At 47.3% G+C, this 27,080-nt stretch overlaps 1 protein-coding gene across 2 annotated transcripts in view; it reads left to right on the top strand.

Annotated features, from left to right (window-relative positions):
- Positions 1–6,081: 6,081 nt before the first annotated feature.
- Positions 6,082–27,080, top strand: part of RBM38 (RNA binding motif protein 38) — a 31,670-nt gene continuing 10,671 nt past the window's right edge. Inside the window, exons 1-3 of one of the 2 annotated variants that reach the window (XR_014157958.1) lie at positions 6,082–6,766; positions 11,178–11,301; positions 14,349–14,403. Coding sequence is in view for 1 of the 2 variants with exons in the window: in XM_081867916.1 (XP_081724042.1) it covers positions 6,275–6,766; positions 11,178–11,301; positions 14,349–14,403 (671 nt within the window). In the remaining variant the exon portion in view is untranslated. The remainder of the gene's footprint in view (positions 6,767–11,177; positions 11,302–14,348; positions 14,404–27,080) is intronic. The other variant, XM_081867916.1, reaches the window with a different exon arrangement.

Genomic DNA, 27,080 nt, shown 5'->3' with positions numbered 1-27,080 from the left:
CATTTCTGTATGGAGATTATTGGAAGTGTCTCAGAGTTTGCGACTGGTTATTAAGTAAAAGAAATTGCTGTCTCCCTAGATCTAAACACATGGCAGAATACTATGGTAGAGAGAGTCCCAGAAGAGGTGTCAAAACACAAAACATGCAGCAAAGTGAAGCATGGGAATATAACAACAACAACAACAACAACAATTTTTATTTGTACGTTGCCCATCTGACTAGGTTGCCCCAGGCACTCTGGGTGGCTTCCAACATACAGTGGTACCTTGGTACTTGAACAGCTTGGCTCATGAACAAATTGGCTCCTGAACGCCACAAGCCCAGAAATAAGTGTTCCGGTTCGCAAACGTTTTTCGGAAGCCGAACATCCAACCCGGCTTCCGCTTGAGTGCAGGAAACTCCTGCAGCCAACCAGAAGCCGTGCCTTGGTTTTCAAATGGTTTCGGGAGTCGAACAGACTCCCAGAACGGATTACGTTCGAGAACCAAGACACCACTGTATATAAAAACATAATAAAGCGTTAAACATTAAAAAGCTTCCCTATACAGTAGTACCTCAGGTTACAGGCGCTTCAGGTTACAGACTCCGCTAACCCAGAAATAGTACCTCAGGTGTGGTGGCAGCGCAGCAGCGGCAGTGGGTGGCCCCATTAGCTAAAGTGGTACCTCAGGTTAAGAACAGTTTCAGGTTAAGAACGGATCTCCAGAATGAATTAAGTTCTTAACCCGAGGTACCACTGTACAGGGTTGCCTTCAGATGTCTTCTAAAGGTTACATATAGGCTTAGACCTGTTAAATATTTTGTTCTAAGTCATAGAATCATAGTACGAAAAGGAGAGATATAGTATAACACAAAGAGTATAATCAGTTACATTTCCATACATACATATACAGTATATACCCAGATATTCATAAAAGGTTATTCAGAAGAAGCGCGGCTGAGCAAAGGCAAGATTATGAACTTTTTCTGCTCTCATAATTCACTAACCACAATGTGTGTGCGTGTTTCTGTTTAAAAAAGAGGCTCATTATTTATAGCAGCAGCGCTGAGATCTAAAAGGCCACAGTGCGTTCAGGGTAATCGGAAAATGCAGAGACAAAGGAAGAGACCTTTGGATACAGCATGATCACTGCTACAAACGAAAAAGGATTTAGGGCATCTCCTCCCAGGATGCTTCACAGCCCAGAAGGGTGGCAAGCATCCAGCTTTGGCATTAGCAAAGCCAACAAGCCTAACTATTCCCACAGTACTGTACAAGCTTTCGGAGAGCGGATGGAGGCTACAGTCTACAAGCCACAGTCCAAAAGAGATGCCTTTTCTCAACTCGAGAGCTTAATACCTGCTCTGGAATTGGGGTTTTATTCCATGGAATGCAGGCACCCCACTATAGGCTCAGGTAACAAGCAAAAAAAAAAAGTTGTTTTGGTCTTGTCCTACCATTAGGCAGATTGTGGCAGCTGCCTCAATTTGGCGGTGGATGCTGAGAGGTGCAGAGCAGTAATGAGGCGTTGCCAAACACAACTCTGTATACCATGTGGTCTTCCCTGCAAGGCTTAAGACAGCCTACTGCGAGGTGGAAGATGAATTCAGTTGCCAACCTGGTTGGGTTTCGATACACAGGCAGTGGTGGTGGGGAAGACCATATTGTCTTTGCCTCAGGCAGCAAAACGTCTGTCCCAGGTTTAACTCATGTCCAAGCAGAGGGGGAGAAGTCTGACTATCCTATTTTTGGCCTGATCTACACTATCAGGGGACGCAGGTGGCGCTGTAGGTTAAACCACAGAGCCTAGGACTTGCTGATCAGAAGGTTGGCGGTTTGAATCCCCGCGACGGGGTGAGCTCCCGTTGCTCGGTCCCTGTTCCTGCCAACCTAGCAGTTCGTCAAAGTGCAAGTATATAAATAGGCACTGCTCCGGCGGGAAGGTAAACAGTGTTTCCATGTGCTGCTTTGGTTCACCAGAAGCGGCTTAGTCATGCTGGCCACATGACCTGGAAGTTGCATGCCAGCTCCCTCGGCCAATAAAGCGAGATGAGCGCCACAACCCCAGAGTCGGTCACAACTGGACCTAATGGTCAGGGGTTCCTTTACCTTTACACTATCAGTGGATGAGGGAGGGACACTGAGAGTAGGAGGCCCCAATTCCCCTCACAGCTCAAAGGATAACCTCACAATCAATCCTTTCCAGGCAATTCTTGGAATTGTAGCTCTGTAAAGGGGAAAGAGTTTCCTAATAGCTTTCAGAACCCTTAACAAACTGCAGCTCCCAGGACTGCATAAAGTGGTATGATACTGCTGTAAATATATAGTGCGGACAGGTCCTTATTTTGGTCCATCTAACAGGTTGCCCTTCTTTGTGTGCTTCCTCCGCAGAGGTCCAGAGGGTGGCAACACGAGAACGGGGCCTTTTCTGCATTGGCCCTGTTTGTGGAATGCTTTTCCCAAGGGAGGCACCAGGCAAAAACATTCCTCTATAATCAAGCCTTTGGGTGATTATTATTACCTTTTAAATGTGCTTGTGGAAGGGGCTTATTGATTTGTTTTTTGTTTGTTTTGTTACATATTTTCTGTTTTTATTTTGTATTTTTATGTTGTGATCACCATGAACTTCAGATCAAGGGTGATATACAGAAGTAATAAAAAACTATCGCCCACAGAGAGCAACTATTTTTTGTTGGGATAAGCCCCCACAGCTCCTAGGACCTGGCTCTAATGTGCATGATTTTTTATTTAAGCGTTCGCTCTTTTCTTCCTCTTCCCAAAGGCGCAGCTTCGTAAACATCTGCGGCCACCAAACGCATTATAAGCAAGGAGGGACGGAGGCTCCCCGCCCGATGACCTTCTCCAAATGCCAGCGCTCGCCAGCAGTTGCAATTATTTGCAATCGGGATTCCTGCAAAGTTCAACATTTAAAAAACAGGCGCGCGCGCTGTTAGGCGGCTTTCTCTGGCGGGCTTCTCGGCACAAAGATTTGCTTTGCAAACTTGCATTTCTTAGTCAAATCCAGCGCTCCTTTCTGCCGCCTCTCGCCACCCCTATGCAAATCGACCGTCCGTTTGCAACGAGCGGCAATATTCTCCAGGGTGGGGAGGGGAGGAGGAAGAGGCTCCGGCAGTGCCTGCTGGGGGATGTAGTTTCAGTGGGAAGCAGAACCGAGAGGCTTGGAGCGGGTAGTGCTCGCTCCCTGCAAAAGCCACTGTTTGGGGTGGGTAAATCCACCAGGAAATGCAGGCTGTGTCTCAGAAGCGCACAAATACCCCATGCCCAGTTATCAGGACTGAGTTTCAAGAAGCCTTTGACAAAAGGCCCTCACCAAAGGCTCCTAAATATAACTTAACAAATTCAGGTCAGCTGTAAAAGTGATGTATGTATGCGCAAAAGCAAGCAAGCAGACAAAACAAAAAAACCCTTAGTTTCACATACACGATCAAGGCGTCTGAACTGGAAATGACTGACCAGGAACAAAACCTTGGGATCATTGTGGATAGCTCAATGAAGATAGGGATCCACTGTGTGGAAGCTGTGAAAAGGAGTGAACTCCATGTTACAGATCATTAAGAAAAGGGTATTTTCGTTCTGGAAAAAGTTCAGAAATACGCAACCAAAATGAACAAGGCGCTGGAAAAGTAACAACATTTAAGTCTTATATTCTGGGGCGGGGGGGGGGGGAGAGATAGCTGCAAGGGGGCATCGCAGAGGTGTAAAAGATTGTGTATGGAGTTGAGAAAGTGAATAAAGTGTTTTCCTCCCTCTCTCATAATATTTACTGTATTTATATCCCATCTTCCTGCCAAGGCACCCAATACCCAGGACCATCCGATGATGCTGAATGTTGGGAAATTCAAGAAAGACCAAAGAAAAACTTCACACAGCACCTTGTTAAACTATGGAATTTGCTCCCACAAATTCCCAGCGGCTAACCAAATGCTTCTGGGAATCTTAAAAACAGAACATGACGGCAACAACCCTCTTCTGCTGTTGGTTTCCCAGAAAGTGGTGTTGTGTGGGAACACTGCTTCTCAACGTGGAGATATCTTTCAGCTATCGCATAACCTAAGTGTTGAATTTAGTGGTTAACTAACAAGTAGATTGGGACGCGGGTGGCGCTGTGGGTAAAACCTCAGCGCCTAGGACTTGCCGATCGCAGTTGGTCGGTGGTTCGAATCCCCGCAGCAGGTTGAGCTCCCGTCGTTTGGTCCCAGCTCCTGCCCACCTAGCAGTTTGAAAGCACCCCTAAGTGCAAGTAGATAAATAGGTACCGCTTTATAGCGGGAAGGTAAACGGCGTTTCCGTGTGCTGCGCTGGTGCTGGCTCGCCAGAGCAGCTTCGTCACGCTTTCCACGTGACCCGGAAGTGTCTGCGGACAGCGATGGCTCCCGGCCTCTAGAGTGAGATGAGCGCACAACCCTAAAGTCTGTCAAGACTGGCCCGTACGGGCAGGGGTACCTTTACCTAACAAGTAGATTAAACTTGTATTCTGCAAATCCAACAGAAGCATGGGAGGGGAGAGGTGCGCTGATGCGCTCGTCATGAGAAACTACACATTTGGTGCATTTGGTACACATAGTTGGTTACTTGGCCAGATCAGCTCTGTTCTCTGACAGCCAGTGGGCAAGTGGCTACTAAGGAAAACAGCCTTTTCTGTGGTTGCACATCAGCTGGGATGCTCTTCCACAAGTTAACTTGCCTGGCCCCTTCTTTGTTGTATCTTAGACCAGGCTTAACCAAATACTGATGCTTTTCAGACACTGGACTCCAACTCCCATCAACCCCAGCCAGGGCCTAGGGGACTAAAGGTCAGGGATGGTTGTAGGCTAGCAACAACTGGAGGGCCACAGGTACCCCACACTCACTTTAGCCTCTAGGCAAAACATGTTCAGTTTCAATGGGCTTTGAGAATTTAATTCAGGTGTGTTTATTACATTGGGCTTAATTTTGATAGGCTTATGTTCATTCACCTTCTGGCAGTACAGTCGTACCTGGGATCCTGAACGCCTTGCGAGTCGAACGTTTTGGCTCCCGAACACCGCAAACCCGGAAGCGAGTGTTCTGGTTTGTGAATGTTCTTTGGAACCCGAACATCCGACACCTTGGTTTCTGAACGCTTTGGAAGTTGAACGGACTTCCAGAACGGATTCTGTTCAACTTCTGTATAATATTTGAATTACTGCTTTTTGTTTGCATCTCCTGTATTCTTAGACTGCACTGCAAAGTGTTTTGGAATTCAATCTCTAGGATTCTGCACTTGATTTTCTAGAATGCTTCTAATTGTAGGAGCATAAGCAGCGACTCGAGTGATAGGCAACAGGTTCTGATTTTGCTCTCAGTGCAAGCTAGCCATTTGGAGTGGTGGGATTCTGCCAGCATACAGAAAGTTAAAGATGACAGACATGAAATGTAGGCAGAGCCAGAATTTTATAGTGGTGAGCCACATTTTGGTTTCCAGCAGCCTTTGTCCAGTTTCCAGACACATGGCTGCATATGGCACACAATTTGGCAGCCACAAGATTTTGCAGAGAAATTTGGATTGGATGCGTTCCAACGATTGGTTAACTGCACCAATCCATAATGGAATGCCATACAGTACAGGAGTTTTGGGGCTACTTTGGCGTTGAAGACCTTTAGTACTTTTAAAAGAATGTATGTATTAAAAGACGGCTTAGGAATTTTGTGAGTGTGCGCGCGAATGGGAAGGTGGAATTTAAGTTTTTAAAATCAAAAAGCAATATTCTCCCAATATTCTCCCATTCATCTAAGCAGAAATAGGCTCCGGCTCCGGTAGTCCACGGACGCTTCTGCCTTGCTACCACGTGCAATCCCGTCTACTCAGAAGTAAGCCTCGCCAACGAGCTCCGCGCGACTTATTCCCAGACCCCACGGGATTGCATGATCAGGCTTCGAAGCGCCTCGAAAGTCCGCGTCGCCGTCCTCGTTTTTGCGCCGCCCCAATGGACGAGGCGTCGGCGGCGAAGAACTACGAAGCCCAGGGGCCTCTGCGGCCGGCCAGGCTCGACGTTTCCCCCCGACCCGGCGGCGGGGAGGCGTGGCTGGAGCCCGGCCTTGGAAGGGGCGGAGAGGGAAGGATGGGTACAAAGGCGCGCGAGCGCTGGAGAGCACTTTCACGCTCCGCGGCTCCAGGCGAGAGGTCGCGCTGCTGCTGCTGCTGCTGCTGCTGCTCGACGGGGCGGGGGGCTGGCAGCGCCTTGGGAAGGCGGAGCGCTCTCATTGCCCCCTGCCGTCGATGCTGCGGTTGCTTTTGCCGCTGGAGCTGCTGCATGGGGCGCGGAGCTGCTGCTGCTGCTGCTACTGTGGTCGCTGAGTCGCTGTTGCTCGGGGGAGCGGGCTCCCCCGGTCTTCTCCTCCTCCTGCTCCTCCTCGACCGTGGACCGCTCGCTGGGGCACGCGGTGACCCAGGCAGAGTAGGGCACCTTCTTCCTTCCACCCTGGACGTCTTTCCTCGCGCCTCGTCTCGCCCTTTCCTCCTTTTGGATGCTTATTCCAGCCTCTCCCACTCTCCGCCGCCCTCCTCGTCCTCGTCGCCCTTCTCCTGCTCTCCAAGTAGCAGCTGCGGCCATCGCCGTCGGGGCTGCTCCGGCGCCATGCACACGGTGCAGAAGGACACTACCTTCACGAAGATCTTCGTCGGGGGGCTGCCCTACCACACCACGGACTCCTCGCTGAGGAAGTACTTCGAGGTGTTCGGCGACATCGAGGAAGCCGTCGTCATCACGGACCGGCAGACGGGAAAATCCCGGGGATATGGCTTCGTAAGTGCGGATTTGGGGGCCGGGGGGGGTCGCTTTTCGGGAAGGGCTGGGAGGGGCTGTTCTGATCACCTGGCGTCGGGGCACCACGCCAAAGGACCTCGCCAGCCCGCCTCTTGCAGGTCTTGCCAATGAATTCGGAGTAGTCGACACGTCGGGGCGCTCACCTGCAATAGGAGTCTTCCGTTTTCTGCCTTAAGCCTGCGTGGAAAGGTTAAAATTTCAATGGCCGAAAAGAGAGACCGGCCGTGGGGAAACCGTACAGTATTTTTTAATTCCCTCTTTCTCGAACTTGGTGATCCCTTTGAGCCATAACCAGCCTGCATTGAATGAGATAGTAATAGAATTGTAGAGGTGAAAGGGACCCTGAGGGTCATCTAGTCCAGCCCCCTGCAATGTATGAATCTCAACTAAAGCATGACAGATGGCCACCCACCCTCTGCTTCAAATCCTCCAAGGAAGGAGGTCCACAACCTCCATTCCACTGTCAAACAGCTCTTTGTCAGAAAGTTCTTCCTGATGTTTAGTTAGAATCTCCTTTCTTGTAACTTGAATCCATCGGTTTGGGTGCTACCCTCCAGAGAAGGAGGAAACAAGCCTGTTCCCTATGTGAAAAGCCCTTTCGATGTTTGAAGATGGCTATTGCATCTCCTCTTATTCTCAGGCTAAACATATCCAACTGCTTCAACCATTCCTCATCAGGCTTCATTTCCAGACTTTAGAGCATGTTGAGTTATATAAACTTGCAATGAAATACGGGGAGGGGGGGATTAAGGAGGTGGGGTGCAATTTGATGGCTTAGGGTGGGAGCCCACAGACTTGCAACTGCCTCTTCAGGCTTATGAAACTGGAGGGCCATATCTAGAAGGACTTGGTTGGTTCCAAAGGTGGTTTGGGAGTCTGGTAGCTTAGAGTTGGGGTGCTGTGTGGGTGGAGGGAAGAGATGGGGAAGCAATTGGCTGTTGCTTCTAGAATGGTCCTTGGAGTTGGGGTGTCCAGTTCAAGAATACTCTGCAGAGCTGAAAACTAGGTTCCAAAGGGCCTGGAGAGCTCTTTGCATTGAAGTGAAGTGTTCTGCTTAATTGGCGTTTGTGTGCTCTTGTGGGGTATGTCGTTGTTAACAGTACTGTAATAGTAAAAACAACGTATTTTTTAAAGGAGAAGGGACTCCTTGCAGACATATAGCTGGGAGGTGGAGACTCTGCTTGGATTATTTGCTCAGTGTGTTTCTGGGGAAATGGGGTTGTGGGTCGCACAAACTCTTTGCTGTAGTATTTACGGCATCTCTTCCGTGTGCGTGTGTCATGTGTTGTCTCCCTCATCCTTTCATACTGGGTGTGGGGAGTGGGGCAACCTCCGAAATTGTATCCCATCAAGGAATCCGTTCCAGTGGTTCTACGGTGGTCCTGATCCGTAGGGAATTTGCGGCACAGTGGCAGAAGTGCCGTGCGGGTCCGGAAGTGGAGGGTGTCTCTTGGAAAAGGAATCGGGCTTAACAGTTGCAGGGGGTATTGCATGAGCAGAGGTTTTTGCAGGTTGTGTTATTTCCTGCTGCTTTCTGACTTCGTGACCTCTAATCGGTATAGAACGGCAGCGCTTAGCCTGGTACTTTCCCCCTCACCCTGTCAGATGAAGGGTACTTAACTCTGTGCATGGGGGAAATGGTTTTGCATCCCAGTGTACTGCTGCCCCACTGCCTTTGATCCTTGTTGTGTTGTTCCCACTTCACAGAAATCGGGGTGGGAATATTACCCTGTCACGTTCCCCTCCCCCTCTTCCAAATACTCCCACACTGTTCATGCTGTGGTGGATTTGGAGTATCACATGGGCTCCTTTTTGCATTTCCTACGGACGTCTTCCAACAATTTTTCAAAGACAGTTGCTGGGCGAGGAGATGGAGGAAATTGCATCTTCTCTCTGCCTTCCAGACTTTTGAAGGGATTGCATGCTAAGTGCAACTCAGTTATCCGAATAGGGATATTCACACAGCCAAAACAGCAAAACACACACACACACACACACACGGTGTTGGCAAGTTGTAGAGAATCCAGAGGTTTGCAGAAGTACAGAAAAGAAAATTAAAATGTGCATTCACACACACAATTTTCAGGGTGGGTGGGGAGTAGCCTCTCTAGAACAGCTCAGTAAGGACTGAGCATCTATTGGGTGGGTGGGTGTGGAAAAAGGCATGGCTGACCAGAACTGATGAGGAGCACTTTGTGCTGCAACATTTTGTTGCAGGCACCGCTTAAGTAGAAGTTCTTTAACTTGCCACAAAATGCAGGGATAGCTTTAAAAGGGGATTGGACAAATTCATAGAGGTATGGAGAAGTACCAGTCATGGTGGCTGTACGCTGTCTCCATAGCACCGCCCACGTCCCTAAACCGTTGAGCCTCTTGGGCTTGCTGATTGGAAGGTTGGTGGTTCGAATCCGCTCAACGGGGTGAGCTCCCGTTGCTCTGTCCCAGCTTCTGCCCACCTAGCAGTTCTGAAGCACGCCAGTGCAAGTAGATAAATAGGTACCACTGTGACGGGAAGGTAAATGGCATTTCCGTGCGCTCTGGCTTCTGTCACAGTGTCCCGTTGTGCCAGAAGCGGTTTCGTCATGCTGGCCACATGACCGGGAAAGCTGTCTGTGGACAAACGCCAGCTCCCTCGGCCTGAAAGCAAGATGAGCGCTGCACCCCATAGTCACCTTTGACTGGATTTAACTGTCCAGGAGTCCTTTACCTTTTACCTCTGCTATCTCCAGGATCAGAGGTGGGATGGCTCTGAACGCTGGTTGCGGTGGAGAGTACAGTTGCCCTGCAGTCCTGCTTGTGAGCTTCCCAGAGACATCTAATGGGCTGCTTTGAGAACTTGTCTTGCATTAGGGACATGGGAAGCTGCCTAGTTGATCCCACTTGCCCATTCTACACAGGCTGGCATCTGTTCTCGCAAGTTCTTCAGCAGATGCTTTCGTAGTCTTACCCAGAGAAGCTGAGGATTGCACCTGGGATCTCTACCGTTTCCTTTCCTAGGTTCTTAAATTTCTTCTTAAAGAGGATTCTTGTTGGAAGCGACAGGAGGCTTTCTCTAACCAATAACTGACCTTTCACTTCATTTTTGGGCATCTTGAGGATGCATCTCAGCAGGACATTTTCATCACCGCCTCCCAGCTGCTTTGCATTTTTATCATTAGAATAAAAAGTCAATGAACTTGTGCAGCCCAGGAGTGATTTTATGCAGTGTATTCTTAGCATTATGTCAAAGCCGAGACAACTGTGGTCATTCTTAGCTATGGTTTATGGTAACAAACCAGATTCAGATATGGTTTATGAAGCTGACTTGTTGCAATAAACCACAGTTAAGACTAGCCACAGTTTACGGGGTTGTGCCTAATGTTAAATCACAGTTGAAAACGGAAGCAAAAAGTTTCTGATCTCGGTACCTGCACTCGAGAGTTTGGTGTGGGGAGCTGACAAACCCAAGGTTCTTTCATGTAACACTAAGCCAGAGTTTAGTGTTGTATCCCAACCATGACAATTATTTCCAGTTATGTAGGAATGTCACATTTAGCTGGAATCTTTAAAATAGAATTTGCATGATCTACATATCTACATATACGAGGCATGTTCAGACAATTTTGCAGTTTTGTCGTGCATTGAAATAAACCCTACAGACTTGTTAACGGTGTACAGACAGGAGTGTCTCCTGCCTTCTCAAGCTTCAGTAATGCAATTCCACACTTTCAAAAAGGGGAAGCTGTTCATTTCTGTGCTGTTCTTGCTGCTTGTTAGGTAGGGCTGCGCTGCTTGGGTTTCTGTTTGCTTTGTGGTGAGAAGAAAAGAAAAGGAAAAGCTACCACCTGATATTCCCTAACAGTGCCAAAAGGAGGGGGGGGGCGCAATGTGTTGTTTTTAAAAAAGAGGAAACAAAAATAGTAGCTACTCTGAACTTATCTGCCTGCAGTTTATAGCATTCTCCCTTGAGTGCTCTTTTGCTTTGGGATGCTTCCATCTACTGCTGGCTTTTCCATTGTAAATCACGTTCTGAAGGGCAAACTTTACAGTGCTTGGAAGGTACTTCAGCCATAAAGCTGCCTCTGTGAGTGTTCAAGGGATCTTGAGTCTTAAAACGGCGTCTTCGCCTGCCTCCGCCTCTGCTTGGCTGCCTGATATTCAGCCTGCCTGGTCTTTTTTACTTGTGATGTCAAAACAGGAAACAAAGGGGGATATAGGTGGAGATGATGAGGCTTCCTCTCTCCAGAGCTACATAATGGATTATCCCCTCTTAACAGCTTTTCAAGTGAGATTCAAGGAGCGTTCTTAACTTTGTTGTGTGGAAGTGCTTGCTAGAAAGGAGGGGAGGAAAAACACCCACTTGGTGGTGTTCCAGGTCTCTTACAAACGCAGTTTGCCTGCTTCTTTCCAGGTGACCATGGCTGACAGATCTGCGGCCGAAAGGGCTTGCAAGGATCCCAACCCCATCATTGACGGCCGGAAAGCAAATGTCAATCTTGCCTATCTGGGAGCAAAACCAAGGAGTGTTCAAACTGGTGAGACAAACTGCCCCCCTCCCCCCCTCCTCTCTCTCTCTCTCTCTCTCTCTCTCTCTCTCTCTCTCTCTCTCTCTTTATAAATTGGCTCAATATCTTTCTGGGTTTGAATAGGACAATAAAAATAAAGCTGTGTGTTTTCTGCACCCAGGAAGCTCATTCCGCCATCCAAATAAACTCTGCATGCTGAGCTTATTTTGTGCGATTTGTTTCTGCTGCCAATAATGGAGTTTTCAACGCCACTGACAATCTCTTGGCAAGTGCTGCAGGAGCTGGAGCAGAGACCATGCAACTATGCATGCCTCCAGTTCCCAAGGAACAGGGACCGTGTGTTTTTTGGACAGTCGTGGTCAAGTGACATGTGCAGGCCCTCCCCTTCGTTTGTATGCATTTCCCTTTCCTGGTTTGTTCTAACCCTAGTTTACCATGATGTCCACATCTGGCAAACTGTGGCTGAGGCTAAATATTATTATTATTATATTATATTATTTATACCCCGCCCATGTGGCTGGGTATTAAAATACAGTAATCCATCAAACATTAAAAGCTTCCCTAAACAGGGCTGCCTTCAGATGTCTTCTGAAAGTCTGGTAGTTGTTGTTCTCTTTGACATCTGGTGGGAGGGCATTCCACAGGGTGGGTGCCACCACCGAGAAGGCCCTATGCCTGGTTCCCTGTAACTTGGCTTCTCGCAGCAAGGGAACCATCAGAAGGCCTTTGGCGCTGGACCTCAGTGTCCGGGTAGAACAATGGGGGTGGAGACACACTTTCTAAAGAAGCAAGTGGGGGATGAAATTGGTTTATAAGGAGCATATGGTATGCTCAGACTTGCAGAGTACAGTGGTACCTTGGTTTAAAACCATAATCCGTTCTGGAGGTCCGTTTGTAAACCAAAACAGGTTGTAACCCAAGGTGCACTTTCGCCAATGGGGCCTCCAAAATTTTTTTGTTCGTAATCCCCCCCCCCAAAGAAAGGGTTGTAATAAAAAAAAAGGTTGCAAACTGGGACACACACTTCTGGGTTTGACGTGTTTGTAATCCAAAACGTATACAAACCAAGGTACCCCTGTACTCTGGTTGTCAGACCAGGTGATTGGCCTCTGTGACATCCAAATTGAGCCATTATAAGGCAAATCTTTAGAACATCTGTGTTTAGCTCAAAGCTTACAGTAAACAGGTTGGGGGGTGTGGGGTTTTTTTTTGTTGAAAAAATGTAATTCAAGAAAAATCATAGGTGTCTTTCTGTAGCTTGCTGGCTCGCCTGAGCCATCATAGATGCCTCTGTTCTTCTTATTGCTCTCCTTTGGAAAGTTCTGCATCCTTTTGAGGAGAGGCAACTACAGCTGAAGCCCTGGATTCCTTCATTTATATTCTTTTTCGTCAGCTCCAGAAACTATAGGCCGTGCAATATAGCCATTTGATGTTGTGACCCGAGAGCCTTGCAGATTCAAAGAAAGAGAAACAGACAAATAATCTTAAACATGACAATGTATATATATATTGAGTTTCTGAGCATGCACTGGAGAATAAATGTGCTGGAAGCAAAGAAGGGGAAGATGGGGATTTGTGCAAAGAAAAGAATGCTGGGGAACTTTGCCCAAGGATTAGTATAGTTGGCTTGAGATTGTATATAATCTGCAGCCAACTGTTCACAACTTCAGTAAACTTTGTGTGTGTTGGAGAATGGTTACAGATTGAAGCAGAGGCGAATGTCTGAGACCAAGGGGAAAGGTTGACAGCAATATGGCAGGTGTAGCAGTGTAGGGAGAAGGCAGAATTATACGAACTCGGAAAAGGATGCTGTGAAAGGGAGATGGAAGCATTTTACCTCTAAGGAAGCAAAAAAGAGAAGATAGCAGATGGACATGACAATTGGCCCAAGTAAGGAGGTTCCCCGTTAATGAAAGTCAAAATAAATTGTAGATGCTTTCATAAATGAAAAACACAAACATGAGTCAAGTGGAGGACTAGCTGTCTAGAAAAGAGACAAGTTGGAGACTTGGAATTAATAGAATGTAGCAGAGTGTGGGTGATAGAAGAGTATTATATTATATTAATAGTATATTAAAAACTGGGAAAATTAAATAGTTGGGAACTTGCTTGTGTTGTTACACAAACATCCCGTGATGGTGGTAGGGGGAGTGGGAAGTTGACTTGACACATTTTTAGAAGTTTATTAAAATAGCTAATAGAATACACTGCAGTCATCTGGTTCAAAAAGAATACCAAACCATAGTTTGACATAACATGAGGCCGTGAACAAACCTTGTTCTCCTTCTCTCCTCTCGTCCACTTCAATTCAGTAAGTTGCTTCCTGTGTAGTACAAACGTAGTCTGCAGTTAGAATCCAAACCAGCAAACCGGTTTGTACTTGCCTTGCAAAACTTGCCCAAACCGTAGTTTGCAGTCATGGTTTGGAGGGACATGCAAACCATAGTTTGCTAGTTTGTATGTAACTGCAAACTATGACTTGTGCTGTATGAAGTAGCTACAGGTGGGAGTGGATGAAGTGTTGAGAGGTCTGGAAGCATAACTAGTTTTAATGTCAAGGCTAAACTAATAATAAAAAGGGGGCCATGGTGGGAAAAAGGTTGGGAAACACTGGGCTAAAACATGCATTCTGAAATGTGATAATATACAGTACAGGAGAAGCATTGGCCAGTTCAGGTTAAGTTGCCAACTGTTGGTAACAATTCAGAGCAGAGTTAAAGAGATGCCTGAGGACAGGAGAATGTTTCTAGCACTCCACAAAAGCTTATGCTGTATTTTTTAGTCTAAAAGGTGCCACAAAACTGCTTGCTGCAACAGACTACGCAAGACCGGAATTCATCAGATAATGTTGTCATAGAGAAAGTAAACACAAAAATTGTTTGTACTAAAGAGTAAGGATTAAGATAGCTACGATGCACAAAGCAAAACTGTAAATCCCGCCGCAGACAGCGGCACTTAGCTCTGAGTAAGCAGGCCTAGGCACAAGCTGCACTTCTGAATACACGATAACGTTGCACAGCCGGATCTAATACTGCGTTTTGCAAACATTTTTCTAGGTTTCACCTTAGGGGTGCAGCAGCTACATCCAGCTCTCATCCAGAGACCTTATGGGTAAGTGGAATTCTGTTGCTTCTTATAAATTTCATTAGCAACTTAAAGGTAAAACTAGCAAATCGACTTGAAGAAGGGAAATAAACTCCTATGTTGCAGCAAAACCTCCTGGAAATCTACGGCAAAGCTTTTTAATCTTTGTGTTTGGATCACCCCTTTTGGTTTATTTTCATGGGCGTTGCATTTGCCATCAGCAAATTATAATCTTTGGAAATGGCCCTCTTTCCTTGGGTTGCAAGGGGCTCAGCAGAGCCTTTCTTCTCCCTTAAGTTTCACCTCCCTGCTTCACCTCTCAGGGTGCCCCAGAGTTGTTCAGGAGAAGGGAGGTGTGTGAGCAGCACCCATGACCCTCAAGCCGTCTCCCTTTGCTTGATCATCTTACGTGAGCTTGTGTGCTGGAGGGTGACAGAAGATACGACTACAGTTTCTTTCTGCGGACCGTGGCCATAATCATGTTACCTGCTCTACTGATGGGTACACAAAACTCTTGAGAATACAGTGGTACCTTGGTTCTTGAACTTAATCCATTCCAAAAGCCCATTCGACTCCCGAAACCGTTATAAAATCAAGCCGCGGCTTCCAATTGGCTGCAGGAGCTTCCAAAAAACATGCACAAACCGGAACACTTACTTCCGGGTTTGCGGTGTTCAGGAGCCAAGCTGTTTGAGTACCAAGGTACCAATGTATCCCATTTCTTCAGTCCCTTTGTCCTATCCGAAGAGTCGGAAGCCATTCCATAGTACATTTCTCCAATCTTTAATTCCCCCATGGGATACATTGCACTGGGAAATTCTCCTGCACAGGCTCTGCTGAAATGAATGGGGGCTGTGCAGGAGCATGGCATTTCTGGGTTTGTGAATGCCCTCATGCTGCATAAACTTCGTACAACCTAAGCAAGGTCTTTTTTTTGTGGGTTTTTATTTTTGCATAGCATTAATTTGAATTTGCTGCATGTAGTTGCCTCATTGCTTTGTGCTTTGGGTAACACTCCTGGCCCAGAAGACAAGCTGCAAAGTCTTAATAGTCAATGAAAGGAACATTAGGTCAGAAATTGATTCTGGACAGATGTTATACGGGGCTTGAGGAGCCTACAGAAGCAAGCCATTGTCTGCTGTTTTCAATAGCATATCCCATTCCTCCCCGGTCCAGAACATCCTCTTTTTATGCATCTAATAGGATCTGGCAGCTGCTCTGGAAAAGACAAGTGTGCTGCTAGAGAACAATAGCAACTGTCATACTACCTTCATTTAACTGTTTAATGATTGATGCCATTCCTTTTTCTTTTTTTCTTTTTTCAGCACTGTGTTTTTCAGAAAGTGCATGTTGGGTGCTGGGGTGTGTGTGTGTGTGTGTGTGTGTGTGTGTGTGTGACCTTGGGAAGGCTTATGGTTTTATGGGACAATGCATTGTCTCTTTTTCTTTGCCAAGAATAATTAATATTTAATCTTTTTTCCCCTGTCCTCTGCAAATTTGATGCTTTCCCCCCCAAACCTCCCCACCCCCACAAGGAAGCCTTCCTGCTCTGGGTTTTGCCAGCTGCATTGATGTTAAAGATTTATTGGTGTGAGAGGTCGTGTTGTCACAATAGCGACTTCACCACCTCTGTGTGTGTTGTTGAAACAAATTGCTTTTTTCACATTCAAATGCCCGTTTTGGGTGCACAAGTGTAGGGCTCTGTCTTCAAATAAGGAATATTTGCTCTTGTTCTTAACAGCTCAGGGAAAAAAGAGCATGGGGTTGTGTGTGGGTTTCTACTTTTTCTTTAAGGCTCGGTTCGGGGAAGGGGTTGTTGAGGGTGGTGATAGCATGAACCCTGTTGAATTCAGTGTGGCATTTTCTGAGCTGAAGCATTTCCCGACTGCATTTACCTGCAGATGGCCTAGATGTGCATTCGCAGAACTGATCTGAGAAGTAGACTCTGCGCAGCTTCCCCACCGCACTCTCCAAATACTGAATTTTGCAGTCATGTAAATCTGCACTAGGGACGCGGGTGGCGCTGTGGGTTAAACCACAGAGCCTAGAACTTGCCGATCAGAAGGTCGGCGGTTCGAATCCCCACCACGGGGTGAGCTCCCATTGCTCGGTCCCTGCTCCTGCCAACCTAGCAGTTTGAAAGCACGTCAAAGTGCAAGTAGATAAATAGGTACCACTCCGGCGGGAAGGTAAATGGCGTTTCCGTGGTCGCCAGAAGTGGCTTAGTCATGCTGGCCACATGACCCGGAAGCTGTACGCCAGCTCCTTCAGCCGATAAAGTGAGATGAACGCCGCCACCCCAGAGTCGGTCACAACTGGACCTAATGGTCAGGGGTCCCTTTACCTTTACCTAGCGTAATAAGAGGAGGAAACGTACGTCAAAGTAGTCTTAATCTTCTAATGGACTTATCAAACAAGGAGGCTAGAAACTGACCCTTGCCATCATTGCACATGTCTGTGTACTCAGTGCATATAAGTGAAGAGGTCTACAGTCTACATTCATCCTGACAGTTCAATCAGACCTCCACATACAGGAGCAGTATACCTTGGAATGCCTATGGTAGGCACAGACATGGGATGGTTGTTGTCTTTATGCCTACCCTGTGAGCTTCTGGATGCCTTCACTTGGAGACAGAAGGCTAGACTAGATGGACCAGATTTCCTCGTATCTGTGCAAAATGTGGGGATATCTGTGCACATTTAGCTATGTATGTGGACATGGGTGGCGCTGTGGGTTAAACCACAGAGCCTAGAACTTGCCGATCAGAAGGTTGCGGTTCGAATCCCCGCGACTGGGTGAGCTCCCGTTGCTCGCTCCCTGCTCCTGCCAACCTAGCAGTTCGAAAGCACATCAAAGTGCAAGTAGATAAATAGGTACCACTCCGGAGGGAAGGTAAACCAGCTTAGTCATGCTGGCCACATGACCCGGAAGCTGTACGCCGGCTTCCTTGGCCAGTAAAGCGAGATGAGCGCCACAACCCCAGAGACGTCTGCGACTGGACCTAATGGTTAGGGGTCCCTTTACCTTTACCTTTACCTTTACCTTTACCTTTACCTTTACCTTATGTATGTGGAAAAGCTGGTGTGTGGGTGAAAGCTTTTTCCAACTCTTGTGTGCTTTGTCTTCATGCACTATGGAATATGGGACTCTTCATGCATGTGTGCCGTGCAATCTAAGCAGTCAGCGTTCCAGTTCTTGGGCACCGGGTTTTGTCAGCCGAGAAACCATTGGGGTTGCATGCGGTGTATATATGGCAATGAATGTCAGAAATTATTTGTTGGTTGCCAAGAGACGGGAACTGGGAGGCCAAGAGAGGCAGGGAAGCAGGGAGAGAGATGTGCATGCCTATATCTTGTTTGTAAGCATCGCTAAACAAGAATTTCGCTGCATTCTGCTCCAGCAGTGATTCAATCGTGGGAGATGTAGGCTGGCAAGACGCAGAGACGTTTGCCCAAGTGATCTTGGTTAGAACTGTAGCCTTGCTCCTAAGCAGAGCGTTGGGAGTTCTCCTGGGCAACACATGTTTGGCAGCTGCCTCTATTATTGTCCTGCTGGAACAATAGGCAAAGAAGTTTCAGTGCTGGATCCAGCGTTCCTTGAGCACCCAAGGCTTCAGACGCCTTTGGAAGGAAGAACTAAAATGGTAGTGTTTGTGGCCCCTGATATTTTCTGGGAGTGATTCAAACTTGATCTGTTACAAGCTGTGCCCTGGAGTGTTACATCATTGTGTGTGGAGGCGATGGGGAATGGACGGACAGGATCCATTGCAACTGAAATAGTAGGGCTTAAATCTCTTTTGTGGGTCAGTATCCAACATGTCAGGGACGCAGGTGGCGCTGTGGGTTAAACAGCAGAGCCTAGGACTTGCCAATCAGAAGGTCAGCGGTTCGAATCCCCACGACGGGGTGAGCTCCCGTTGCTCTGTCCCAGCTCCTGCCAACCTAGCAATTCGAAAGCACGTCAAAGTGCAAGTAGATAAATAGGTACCACACCGGTGGGAAGATAAACGGCATTTCCATGCACTGCTCTGGTTTGCCAGAAGTGGCTTAGTCATGCTGGCCACGTGACCCGGAAGCTGTACATCGGCTCCCTCGGCAAATAAAGTAAGATGAGCGCCGCAACCCCAGAGTCGGCCATGACTGGACCTAATGGTTAGGGGTCCCTTTACCTTTACCTTATCCAACATGTCAAGTTCTTGGGCCGTGTAGACACCATGGGCAGAAGTGCAGAAGCCCCGTCCTGTGCAAGGACTTCCACTTGTGGAATGGGGCTTCCCCCCTTCTCCCCTTTTGACCCCCAACATAGCTCAAGGAGGAGTTTGGGGGGAATCCCAGAACAGCATACAACAGGGGGAGGAAAGCTGGGGATTGTTCTTTCTGTTGCTTGTTCAGATGGAATGTTTGTAATAGTGTGACACTAAATTCCACCTTGTACATTAAATAATAATAATTCTGAGAGCTGTACTTGGTGAAAGTTCTTGGAATCATAGATCTGAGGGGGAGATTGCAGTTCCAAGGATTCTGAGCGGGTGGGTGTGCTTTAAATGCATGGTGTGTACGCAGACTGGTTTTGGGGCTTCACGGGAAAGGTTTTGACCAGAGCGACTCTCTGGATTTCTCTCCTTCCCTGGCAGAAATGCTCGTGGCAATTCATTTATTACTTCGGGAGACGTTCCTGGGGGTGGTTGAGGGAAATGTTGTTGCGGTAACCACAGACAACAGACCCTGCAGTTAGCGGTGTTGAAATTTTTATTGCAGGTCTCATGAGAACTAGAAGTTCTCTCTTTGAAGTGCAGCAGATGTGAAGTTTCTCTCTCTCTCTCTCTGCCTGTAGTCAGGAAAAGAGATGGGGGGGGGTGAAATGTGGGGAAAGGGCCTAGCTCTGTGGCAAGGCACCTGCTTCGCAAGCAGGAAGGTCTCAGGTTCAAATTCTGCCACTTCCGGTTAAAAGGAATCCAACATAGCCTGACCCCCTCTCTCTGAAACCCTAGAGTGCCGCTGCCAGTTGGAATAGCAGTGGAATACAAATAGTAGAGAAATAGTTGGACTTGGTATTAAGGCAGCTGCTTGTACTCCAGTCTACTGGATTGTAGAGAAGAGCTTGAGGATGGGAGGGTTGTCTGGAAAGGTAAAGCAAATGGAACAACAGAGTGACTTTTCTCCTAGAGTATCTTACAATGAGACACGTAGAGCTGCCGAATCTTCTAAAGAATTGTTCATGCTGTAATTTCAAGCTGTTGAGAGGTCTAGTTGTTGGTGTGGTTTAATGCTAACAGGGAGAGTTCCTAAATGGGTACCTGCAGAGTGCTTCCTGGACATGTGATAGATGCTGGTCTGTTTCAGATTCTTGCCTGATATTACCGTATTTTTCGCCCTATAGGACGCACTTTTTCCCCTCCAAAAATGAAGGGGAAATGTGTGTGCGTCCTATGGGGCGAATGCAGGCTTTTGGTGAAGCCTGGAGAGCGAGAGGGGTCGGTGCACACCAACCCCTCTCGCTCTCCAGGCTTCGTGGACCTCTCCGCAAGCGGCGGGAGCGCTCCCGCTGCTTGCGGAGAGTTGCCTGCGTGCTGAAGCCTGCGTGCGCTGAGCTCAGCGCGTCCAGGCTTCGCGGACCTCTCCGCAAGCAGCGGGAGCCAGCGCTGGGCTCCCACAGCTTGCAGAGAGCTGCCTGTTTGGGGGCTGGGGTCGGGGGAAGCTCGGGCGGGCCTCCCCCGCCCCAGCCCCGCGCCTGGGGGGGAAAAAATAATTTCCCCCCCTTTATTTCCCCCCAAAATAACTAGGTGCGCCTTATGGGACGGTGCGTCCTATAGGGCGAAAAATACGGTATTTGAGTGGGTGGGTCTTATGTAGACAGTGTTATGAACTTAGGTACAGTGGTACCTCGGGTTACAGTTGCTTCAGGTTACATACGCTTCAGGTTACCGACTCCGCTAACCCAGAAATAGTACCTCGGGTTAAGAACTTTGCTTCAGGATGAGAACAGAAATGTGCTCTGGCGACGCAGCAGCAGCGGGAGGCCCCATTAGCTAAAGTGGTGCTTCAGGTTAAGAACAGTTTCAGGTTAAGAACAGACCTCCAGAATGAATTAAGTACTTAACCCGAGGTACCACTGTATATAAGCTAGGCGCCAAATGGCACCTTAAACCTAGGTTATGGTTGCCACAACGGAATGTCTATTCACCCGGGGGTTGGACTGGATGACCCCCGAGGTCCCTTACAGTGCTATGATTCTGTGATTCTACGATCTCAGCTACATAGCTTGACTGTACATTTTCCTTACAACAATTCACTTGTCCCAGTATGCAAAGAGAAACACACACAGTGGAAATAGTATTAACTATGGACTAAGGCAGAAGTTTTTAAACTGTTAGTCGCCAACCTGGCACCCAGAAATCTCCACATAGTTGCAACTGGACCCATGGCAGTGCCTGCCTAATTTCTAACACTGTAGGTAGGTGCCCATGTATGTGGGGAACTGAACCATGTGACTCTTCCTGCCCCACCCCTTTGAGGGGGAAGAAACATATGATGCGCATATAATACAGCTGCCCACATGTACATGCTGCAAGTCAGGTGTGATTTAGGATGCTTGGGTATTCCCCTCCCTTGCCACATCAGAATCTGTAGTAAACATCTGGACCAGTCAGTTGAGTTACTACCCCTCTGTAGAGGATCACAGATCACAACATAAGGCCTGTAACAGTGTCCTGACTCCTCTTCCCCCGTATTCTGAGCAAAGCTTCTCCTGGAAGGAGGAACTTCATGGAGCGGGAACAGATTCCTTTCTATAGCTTTTTTTGTGGTGGAAAGTACAGATTTCGGCACGTATTGGCTCTTCGCAACCAGCGTGGTACAGTATGGGTTCAGCTTGTACTTTCTGAGTCTCTATATATTAGTACCAAATGTAACACGGATACATCCCCCCTCAAAATTCCTGCATATGGAGACGTTTGGCTGGGAGTTAGAGTGCTGTTGTAGGTAGGACTTTTGAGCTCAGATTGAGAAACCAGAGTTTAAATTCCCAACTGGAGACAACATGTTCTATAGAGAGAGTCTGGCTACAAAAATCCTCCTCCGATCTGGTGCCCTCCCAGTGTTTTCAGGGAGCCTTTCCAATCTGGGTTGGTGGGCTCATAATCCAAAACATCTGGAGGGCACCAGGTTGCAGAAGGCTACCAGGCAACCTCACTAAGAGTGTTTCACTGTCCTGCAGCCTTAGCCCATAGGGCTGTTGAGAGGATTACAAGGATGCTGCAGGCTCGTTTAGGCCACCGATACAGGTGTAAGAAAATACAGTGAACAATTGCAAACGTAGCGAAAGTTGTCATGAACAATAAGTGAACCATAAATCATATTAAGATATTAAATAAAGATGCAAAAATTAAAATTAATCACGGCAACACCCCCCCCCCAGCAAAACCTCCTTAAAACAATACCCCAGCCCAAGAGTCTTTTCAGCAGCCTCAGCTTTTGTAGCTGGAGTCAATCAGGGCCCTGTTCTCCCAGAATAGCTAGAAGGGTAGGACTCAAACCAGTGGCTTCAAGTTACAAGAAAGGAGATTCCAACTAAACATGAGGGAAAGCTTTCTGACGGTAAGAACTGTTGGACAGTGGAACAGACTCCCTCAGAAGGTGGACTCTCCTTCCTTGGAGGTTTTTAAGCAGAGGTTGGATGGCCATCTGTCATGGATGCTTTAGCTGAGATTCCTGCATTGCAGGGGTCAGACTAGATGACCCTTGGGTCCCTTCCAACTCTCTGATTCTATGAAAAATGCCTTTAAGGCAGGGAACAGGTCTTCCCGGACTCACAGCCAAGATGGTAAAGCTCGTCCTTGACGTTTCTGTGCCTTAACCAGGCTCCCAGTGTCGTGGGAGGAAATCTAAGCACAGTTCATCATCCTTCGATTCCTAGCTTAAATCAAACAAACAGAACTCGGTTTCTTACTTTTGTGGCTCCCTGACGTGTTAACGCTTGGGGTTTTTAGCATTTTGCTTGGCCATTGGAGCTGGTACAATTCAGGCTTGGTGAGTAATCCTCCTTGTGTGACAATGTTCACATGGTGGAGAGGGCAGGGAGCTGGTTGAAGAAAGCAAACCTGAATTAAGTCTTGTTGCTGCATTCTGGTTTTTTCTTTCTTTCAGTCATACAGGCATTTAGTTTCTGGGCCAAATTCAGAGTTCAGCTGCAATATTCAGGACACATTGCAGGAAAGAGCTGCAAGTAAGGTGAAAGGGACTAACTTACTGGTAATTTAAGCTGCTTCTCCGTGAAGAAGAAAAAAAAAGAAGGTCATTAGGTGACTATCTGTTGGCTTAGCTCAGCATAAGATGGAAGGAAGAACCTGATGTATACATGGAGGTCAGAGGAAGAAGGCCAGGATAACTTAAAAGGGATATCGTTTGTTCCATCACAGCAGTTTTTCTTCACTGCGGAATATCCTTCTGAAGGATGCTTGCAGTGGTGAGGAGGAACCATGGGCCATTAATAGCTACAGAATCCTATGAAAATGAGTTTCAGGCGATTTAAGGCTGGCCGCTTCATTATCCTGAGCACTATGTAAAGTAAGGACTCAAATTGGAACCTATATTGTAGCGTAAATGTTCCTGTACAGCGTTCCTGTTTCCATGGATGCATTTGCAGGAATTTGCAAGCTGCAATGTAGCTCCTGTTCCTTTGATAGAAAAGAAGGGGAAAGCGGCAGCCAGGTTCCTAGCTAGGAAGAAACTCTGTCGTTGACACTCTGAACAGCGTGAGCTTCAAGCTGTTTCACATAAGAGGAGACCAGGACTTGGTAGGACAGGATGTATGTCTGTCCTCAATTTTATATGTATTTAGCAGATATTGGATTTAAGGACTAGAGCAATCTGTGTCCTGGGGAACTACAAAGTTCTGATGGATTACCTTGCCCAGTACTTTTGGTCACCCCCTGTCGGGTGTGTTGTGCGTAGGGTGGACACTTGTTTCATATGGGGTGACTGTCCTCTGCCCTGCTTTGCAGACGTGCAGGGTTTCCTGGTTTGTACTTAAGTGTTACAGTAGTTTGGAAAGAAACACATGAAGCTGTGTCCTATTGAATTGGAACTGGTGGCCCATTTAGACCCAGAAGCCGCTGACTGGGCAGGAAAGAGCCATTACACAAACTCTGCAGCAGGTGGGTTGCTGTTGCTTATTAGGAGGAAGAAGAACACGGGAGGTTGACGCAGTGCTAATGCACTGGCAGGAGTCCTGCATTGGCTCTGCTGGTAAGTTTGCACTGGGCTGACCTCTCGGCTGCCTCTTCCTCCTGGAAAGCAAAACTGACTTGCCTTCTGGGAAATTAGTGTAGCAGCTCCATACCACCTGGTGAGCTGCTTCTGTTTAGACCTGTTCTCTCTAGGAAGAAGTTCTTTAGGGTCTTGGGCAGAGGCCTTCCCCAGTCCTGTTTCCAAAGGCCCATTTAGCTGGTGATCTAACATGGGAAGTTAACACAAGTAAAGCATTACCATGTTGTTGTTTAGTCGTGTCCGACTCTTCGTGACCCCATGGACCAGAGCACGCCAGGCACTCCTGTCTTCCACTGCCTCCCGCAGTTTGGTCAGACTCATGTTTGTAGCTTCGAGAACACTGTCCAATAGTCCCTCTCTAGCAATGTGGAGTTGTCTCCAGAGAGGATTCGTCTGGGTTTCAAGCTGATGTTACTGTTTTCCCCTTGCCTTAAAATGACAAAATAAGTAGCTTTAGAAACTTACAGAGATGCTGTATGTTGTAAGGATTTCTTCTTGGGCAATGGAACCTTTCCCCCATGTACTCACCAAATCTGTTCTGGGGGTTCCCTCAACCCTCTGGGGCAGATTTGGGGATGGTAGGAGAGAGGGGAAGTTGCATTGTGCTGGTGGTAACCCTTGTGATCAGAGTTATTTAGTTCAGCCTGCTGATACAAAAAGTGAAAGAAAACCTAAATCTTCATTTCTCTTTCCTCCCTCCCTGCAGTACTGTTGTTTTTTGTGGAAAACAATAGTTAACAGAATTAGCTGCTGCAATGGCAAAGAATTGAAACAGCCCCATCTTCCTGCCCCCTTGCATTACAACTCCAGTCTGCCCCAGACACACCCCCACTTGCCTTTTGTGAAACACAACACACCAAAGTATGTGAAAATGGCTGCATTCAGACAGCGCCTTATTCCATTTTCTCCACCAGATATTTTCAGGGTTTTTCCTGTGTGATTTTTCCCGTAGCATTAAGAGTAGCTTCTGGAAACCAGGGGACTCTAGTGGAAGTTCAGCACTAATTTCTGTGTTTCCTAGGGGGGATGGGACAACTATTTGCAACTTTGTTAACTCAGAAAACCACAGGAGTTTTGCAGTATAATTAAATGTGATGATTTTGGGGGGGGGGTAGTATCCTGGCATATGGTTCTTTCCTGCTGTTTAGAATTTACCATGACATGGATGCATGTTGATCAAAAAGTCAGAGTTCCATAATGCCACAGGCAATGCAGCGTAAAAGGAACATTACAACCTTGGACAGAAACACCAGTCCGATAATCCACACACCTGTCCCATCTACCTTGGACCTTCCAGGTGTCTCCTAGAGCTCACTTTACACTCTTGCAATTCTGGATTCCAATGGAAGAGCAGTTGTGGGCAAGCTATCTTTCAGGGCAGGTTTCATTATTGATTTCTTTTGCCGCAATTGGATTTTTTTTACTAGAGGAACCCTGATAATCTCGTAGAAAACCCCAGGACTATGTTTGAAACCCCTTTCTTTGTTTAAAGACCACTTACTCATTTCTGTTACATTAAAAAAGGTAAAGGTAAAGGACCCCTGACAGTTAAGTCCAGTCACGGGATTCGAACCGCCGACCTTCCAACCGGCAAGCTCAGTGGTTTAGACCACAGCACCACCCACGCCCCTCTGCTATATTAGGGTTGCCATATTTCAAGAAGTAAAAATCCGGACACAAAAAGTTTTCCGTCATTGGAATCCCGGACATGGGACATTGGAACTTGACGGATTGGCTTAGTCAACAGATTCATAGCTAAGCATGCCCAGTTCTTCCAATCTGTAGAAGCAAAAGCAGGTTTTCCTTCTAATCTAATGCCTTTTACTTGTTTTGTGTGAAAGAGACTATGAGTAATTTTCTTTCTTTCTACAGCTTGGCAGATGCAGAGGCTGAAAAGATTTCTCTGTTGTCCTCATGTAAATTCCCTCCCTCCCCCACCCACCACACAGGGAGATTGTATCTTCAGCTCTTTTGCCTGACAACCTGTTTTTGTGCGCCTGCCCATAAATATTTTTGTTTCTTCCAGCTTTGTGGGGTTGCTGGTTGTGGCAGTGGCCAGATCAGATCTAGCAACAAGGCTCTGGATCTGCTTAGCTTGAGTTGCAAAAGGTCTCTCTTTGTTCTTCTTCTTCCAGCTAAGATAGGGGGTTGATTGACTTCCTACTTTGCATTCCCACCTCTTTTATACTTTCCTGCTGTTGTTAGGAAGCTATTGTTAAAAAATTAAGAAATAAAATTTTGGTGTATTATGTGTACTCTAATAATCTATGTTGATGTTGGAGCTGGTGGGGGAGTTCTAGTGCTTAGGACAGCCTCCCCCGCCCTCCCCCAAAAGCAAACCAGGTAAACAGTTGTGGGCACCACACACAAATCCCACAACCAAGCACACACCACAGCCTATTCTACTACCTTTGCTGTAAACTGCTTGCAGGTGTTTAATTTGAGTAAGTTGTATATACATTTCTAGAGCGGGCGCAAAGTGGGGCTGGTGAGGATTATTGTTGTTGTTGTTGTTGTTATTATTATTATTATTATTATTATTATTATTATTATTATTAATACCCCGCCCATCTGACTGGGTTTCCCCAGCCACTCTGGGCAGCTTCCAGCAGAATATTAAAATACAACGATTCATCAAATATTAAAAGCTTCCCTGAACAGGGCTGCCTTCAGATGTCTTCTGAAAGTCAGATAGTTGTTTATTCTTTGACATCTGATGGGAGGGCTTTCCACAGGGCGGGTGCCACTACCAAGAAGGCCCTCTGCCTGGTTCCCTGGAACTTCACTTCTCACAGTGAGGGAACCGCCAGAAGGCTCTCGGAGCTGGACCTCAGTGTCCGGGCAGAACGATGGGGGTGGAGACGCTCCTTCAGGTATACTGGGCCGAGGCCGGTTAGGGCTTTAAAGGTCAGCACCAACACTTTGAATTGTGCCCGGAAACATACTGGGAGCCAATGTATGTCTTTCAGGACCGGTGTTATGTGGTCTCAGCGCCCGCTCCCAGTCACCAGTCTAGCTGCTGCATTCTGGATTAGTTGTAGTTTCCGGGTCACCTTCAAAGGTAGCCCCACGTAGAGTGCATTGCAGTAGTCCAAGCGGGAGATAACTAGAGCATGCACCACTCTGGCAAGACAGTCCACAGGCATGTATGGTCTCAGCCTGCGTACCAGATGAAGCTGGTAAACAACTACCCTGAACACAGAATTGACCGAAAACCTGGAAGTAAATGCTTCCGTTTTCAAACGCGTCTCAAAAGTCATAGAATCATAGAATCATAGAGTTGGAAGAGACCACAAGGGCCATTGAGTCCAACCCCCTGCCAAGCAGGAAACACCATCAGAGCACTCCTGACATATGGTTGTCAAGCCTCTGCTTAAAGACCTCCAAAGAAGGAGACTCCACCACACTCCTTGGCAGCAAATTCCACTGTCGAACAG

The sequence above is a fragment of the Podarcis erhardii genome (assembly GCF_964252035.2).
Source record: "Podarcis erhardii genome assembly, chromosome: 6".
NCBI classification, from domain to species: Eukaryota; Metazoa; Chordata; class Lepidosauria; order Squamata; family Lacertidae; genus Podarcis; species Podarcis erhardii.
This window is presented reverse-complemented; position numbering and strand designations above follow the sequence as displayed.